The sequence below is a fragment of the Penaeus chinensis genome, chromosome 10 (genome assembly GCF_019202785.1).
Source record: "Penaeus chinensis breed Huanghai No. 1 chromosome 10, ASM1920278v2, whole genome shotgun sequence".
NCBI lineage: Eukaryota > Metazoa > Arthropoda > Malacostraca > Decapoda > Penaeidae > Penaeus > Penaeus chinensis.
Genome location: NC_061828.1, coordinates 14,335,325 through 14,340,324, shown reverse-complemented (window position 1 = coordinate 14,340,324; position 5,000 = coordinate 14,335,325). Strand labels below are relative to the sequence as shown.

Here is a 5,000-nt window from a genome sequence, read left to right as displayed (position 1 = left end):
CAGCACGGGGTAGAGAGTGTGGGCGTGGTTACGGGTCGTCAGCTGTAAAAGACGGGAAGCAATTATAAGTACATTCATATCGAGATGTCAAATTAACTGACAACATATTCTGAATAAATCATTTATTTTTCTAAAACTATACCCCACTAATCAACTCTATCACAATTTCCTATTCGAGTATATGAGAAGTTTATCAATACTTACAGCGCCAGCTCTGCTATTGACCATTGTGTGAATGAACTCGTCTAGACCGTGCTTGAACACTGGGGCGGTAGAGTAAGCCATGTCCATGATTGCGTAATCTGTCCCGCTCACCTGCAGAGGGAAAAAACATGTTAGGATATATAAAATGCTGTGAAAAAGCTAGTATGTATCAGCATATCAGACAGAATAATAATCCTGATAATGAAATACCACTGCCAGTGCGAATACCACAATGAACACTACAACTACTACCAGTACTTATAATAACAGCGAAAACTTACATTGAGGGTATCGGGAATAAGTGGATGCCAGTGGTACAAGTGGTTGAACTCAGCGTGGATGCGGTTGTGGTACTGGAAGCGAGTGCCGTGCGTCAACTCGGGTTCAAAGGTCAGCTTCAGCTTATATTGGCTCAGGTGCTGCACGTAATCCTCAATGGTGATCTTGATGACCTCGCCTGTAGAAAACATGTCAATGAAGAATAAATGATAAATGTATGAGATAATTAGATAATTAGACAGCTAAAGAAGATAAAACAAAAATAGAGTAGTAACTCAACATCCGGATAAATTACCACTGGTTAATTTGCATTATTGTCTGTCGGACTGATAATTAACTGAGATAATTGGCTTTCGACTTACCGGTGATGATAAGGCGAGCGGTCTGGTAAATTCTCTCGTCATCCCAGTCAGGATGGACTTTGACGAGTTCGTCACACACGCGGTTATGTTCACGAACCCAAATCGTAGCATAGGCCTAAAAAGGGGAAAAAAATATTTGTTAGTTTCTGAAGGCAATGTTTTAGTTCTTTTGGACATTTTACTTCCATGTGTTATGAATTCCAACGGTACAAAAGACACCATTTTTTTTTTAAAGAAAGAAATAACGAAACTAAAAATCGAGCAGTTTCGACAAAGAAACAAACCCAACACCTACAATAAACAAGCAATAGACATCAAAATCAACTTCGAAAAGATACTTACGAAGAGACCAGGGAGAAGAGCGAAGAAGGGGTGACCGAGCGCGAATTTGCCTTCCTCAGGAATGGGAATGTGGGGGGGGTAGTCCATGGAGATTCCGGGAACGTCCTTGAGGTAAGGTGGGAAATCCTCGCCGTTGATTTTCTGTTGAAGGAAAAATCAAATCAAAATCAAATGTTAAGAAAAGGCTAATAAAGGCAAAAAAAAGGAGGGAGTATATCAAAATCTACTAATAAATATCATGAAAGGAAAAGAGGGAGGGGGGATTTTTTAAAGCCCCTGAGAAATTATCAAATATTCAATCAAGCTGTAAAACACAGTTAAAGGACTTGGTATCTGACTGTGAATAAGAAATGACAGTGCCTTTAGAGAACCTGTTTAGGGTGGTGAGTTTCATTTTTTTTTTTTTTTCATTTAAAGCATAAAAGAATATTCGTCTGTGACTCAACTCACCTGAGTGCGCAATTTGCCGTCTACGCCCGACCTAAGTGCTCGGCGGTCTTGCTCAGTGAGTCCGTAGATGTTTGAGACGTCAACCTAGAGGAATAAACAGTTTGGTTTAGATCTTTGTATGTCCTCGTAGAAGACTGTGTAACACATCAAGGCGTATCTTATTTAAACTGACATCCCTGCTAAAACGAACACTAACAGTAGTAATAACAATAATGATAATAATAACAACAGTACTTTCGCAAAATTATAATGCAATGAAGGAACAAGAAAACAACAGAGAGGCGAAATGGACTTACGCCGCCAGTGCCCTTGGTGAGGTGAGGTCCCTTCTTGTAGTCGGTCCTGAAGAACTGGTGAGTGAAGTGCTGAGCGTAGTACTGGAACAAGACGTTGGTTTCGTGAGGTTCCGGGATGAATTCGCGCCTCAAGAACACTTTCTTGATAAGCTCGTCGGCGTCGGGGTACTCCTTGGGGCCTGGTAAAGGAGGGAAATGAAGTCATTAGTTTTCTTCTTTCCTTTTTTTCTTCTTTTTCCTTATTTACACAGCTGTTATCGCCAGATCTCACGAATACCACCTTCAGAGAGGAGCAGAATGCTTTCGCAATGAAACTAACAAACGCGAAACCAAAGGAGATAAAATGCAAATCAGACACTCACCTGTGACCCCCATGGGTGTGGGACAGTGTTCAGGGACAGGCGGGAGGGCGCGGCCGTAAAAGCTCTCGTTGTAGTAAGCATTGAGGGTGATGTAGGAGTGTTCGCTCTCATACGTGGGAGGAGAGTCGACCAGGTCTCCGCGGGCTGCAATGAGGAGAAAGATCAGTCAATAAGTAATCTATGTGACTCGTTTGCCACTACCTTTATTTGCAAACTGTCGACTGTTAGTTTCGTTGTTGTATATCCAGATGACTTTAGATATTAATGGCACAGAAAAGGTAATCTGATTACTACTAATCATGGTTATTTTTATCTGAACTGTACTTACAAAGATAGACGTAAGTCATCAGTCGCCTGTGGATAAAGGGAAGACGGTTGATAATCGCCCACACCCAGCCATTGGATGTTATGAATGTGTGCAGCCATTCAGGATCTGGCTTCAGTTTGCTTTTAATCGCTGTCGACCAAGTAGCTGCAAAAGAGAATGATAATTTATATATATATACTTTTCCAGGGTTTATAATATACATTTTACAAGAAAAATTATTATTCAAATGTTCATCTTATTCCATGACGTCGAAATTGACTTACGAATTTCGCAGTTGGTTCCGTAGTGTCCCGTGCCAGTGCAGTCGCATGTGTAGTTTCGGTCGGGCTTGGACATGCAGATACCCTGGTTCTCACAAGGGTAGGCGCAGCATGGGTCATAGTCTAAGGAAAATAAACATAAAATGTTTAATATATTTCACTTTTAAACAACGTCAAAATATCACAAATCATGTAAGTGAAAATGCCATTTTAAACAGACATCAAAATATCCAAATCGCCTTCATTAAATACATAAAAAAAAATTGACACTAATAAACCACTGAAAAAAAAAACTCAAAACGTACCGATAACAGCAGCTGTCGGCGTAGGAGCTGGGGTTTCATGCACGGGCGTTCTCATGAACAGGAACGACGCCGCCAGGATCACTCCGGCCACTCCGAACATCACCCGGCCACCACCTGCGAGGCAAGGAGGTCAACAGAGGTCACACGCTGTTTTGTTGCACGTCTTTAACAGCATAATACAAGGACATCTGGCTTTGTTGTTGGGTAATAAGTTGTATTCCAACAATTGTTTTTACATATATTAAATTCATTGTTTGTCTACTTAAAATGACTTATTGTAAAGTGATTTTGATCAAGTATGCAAGTCAGGTTGTAAGAAAAGACGTAGTGGCAAATATAAACTGCAAATTAAACCATAAAACCACCTAAAAGTCGATTAAACATAACCTATACATGTCTATGGACCCTCAGAATAAGCGTGGGAAATTGCAGTGAAAGGAGGACATCTGGGGAGCATTTTGCACGCCCTTTGACAGTTTGTTTTTCTTGAAAGGTCAAGGAGAGAGAAGGAAATGGGAAAGGAAATCTGAGGCGTTATAAAATCTCAATTATTATTATTGTTTTCGTGTTTTTTTTTTTTTTTTTTCTTATTCTGAGTCCCTTCCTGATTCTTGCTTTTAGTAAGCTCCTGTATTATAATTATCATTAACATTACCATTCTTTATATTCGCGATATAAAAACTATTTCTATAATTGCAATTATTATTATAATTTTCAGTGTTACTATCATTATTGCTGTTGTTTATCATTCATATCATAACAATCATCTTCTTCGTTTATGTAACAATTATTATTCTTCGTTCCTTTCAGATTCTCCCCATCCCTCCCAAGGCTTTGTTGGATATATATGAGCTGTTTATTATGCAAAGAAGGATTTCAGTCGCTGTTTGGAATTTGTGATGTAATACGTTCTTCATCTCTCTCTCTCTCTCTCTCTCTCTCTCTCTCTCTCTCTCTCTCTCTCTCTCTCTCTCTCTCTCTCTCTCTCTCTCTCTCTCTCTCTCTCGCTCTCGCTCTCTCTCATCGCCCATCTGTCCCTTCTTCATCATCACAAGAGGCTATGTTTATAAATGTTTAGATATTTTACTAAACAGACTAGACCTTGTATACGACTGAGCGAACTTGACCAGCATTCTCTCTCTCTCTCTCTCTCTCTCTCTCTCTCTCTCTCTCTCTCTCTCTCTCTCTCTCTCTCTCTCTCTCTCTCTCTCTCTCTCTCTCTCTCTTTCAAAAACGGTTGCCTGGAGCATATTCTGGCGAGAGAAATGTGGGGCGGGGGAAGTTAGGGGCACCTCCGCTAGAATGGCCTTGGGATAGTACGCAGTAACATATAAAGTCCGTCAAGTTATCGAACTGTTAATCCTACGCTCTACTCGATTTCGTTCTGCTTGGACATACATTTATAGAAACAATTCTCAAAAGCTTATAGCCCGCATTAAAATAATTGTTGGATAAAACAAGGGAGGGTAATTTTGGGCCGAAGCTACCTTACTGGTATGCCCCGGTTCGCCCGGAGGCTGAGGTTATGGGGACTCCAGGTCATAACACCTGGCCACAGGTATGCACCAGGGATGATAATAACAGTGTGTGTGTGTGTGTGTGTGTGTGTGTGTGTGTGTGTGTGTGTGTGTGTGTGTGTGTGTGTGTGTGTGTGTGTGTGTGTGTTTAAGTGATATGGGCAAACGGAATATTCTTTTTCTAAAACTGAAAACTAAACATTCTGTAACTACCATATGAAATATCCGACTGACATGCACCAACATTGAAACATTCTATATGTTTATCTATTCTATAGTTCTATCTATTTTAATA

General features: G+C 40.4%; 1 protein-coding gene across 1 annotated transcript in view; it reads right to left on the bottom strand.

The window, feature by feature from the left end:
* LOC125029591 (prostaglandin G/H synthase 2-like) overlaps window positions 1-5,000 on the bottom strand; it is a 6,933-nt gene that overhangs the window by 1,361 nt on the left and 572 nt on the right. Inside the window, exons 2-12 of the mRNA XM_047619567.1 lie at window positions 3,189-3,302; window positions 2,887-3,006; window positions 2,624-2,767; window positions 2,296-2,439; window positions 1,934-2,112; window positions 1,638-1,721; window positions 1,188-1,328; window positions 846-960; window positions 486-661; window positions 205-315; window positions 1-42 (exon numbers count right to left, since the gene is read on the bottom strand). The exon at window positions 1-42 is cut by the window's left edge and continues 172 nt beyond it. Coding sequence (XP_047475523.1) covers window positions 1-42; window positions 205-315; window positions 486-661; window positions 846-960; window positions 1,188-1,328; window positions 1,638-1,721; window positions 1,934-2,112; window positions 2,296-2,439; window positions 2,624-2,767; window positions 2,887-3,006; window positions 3,189-3,302 — 1,370 coding nt within the window. The remainder of the gene's footprint in view (window positions 43-204; window positions 316-485; window positions 662-845; window positions 961-1,187; window positions 1,329-1,637; window positions 1,722-1,933; window positions 2,113-2,295; window positions 2,440-2,623; window positions 2,768-2,886; window positions 3,007-3,188; window positions 3,303-5,000) is intronic.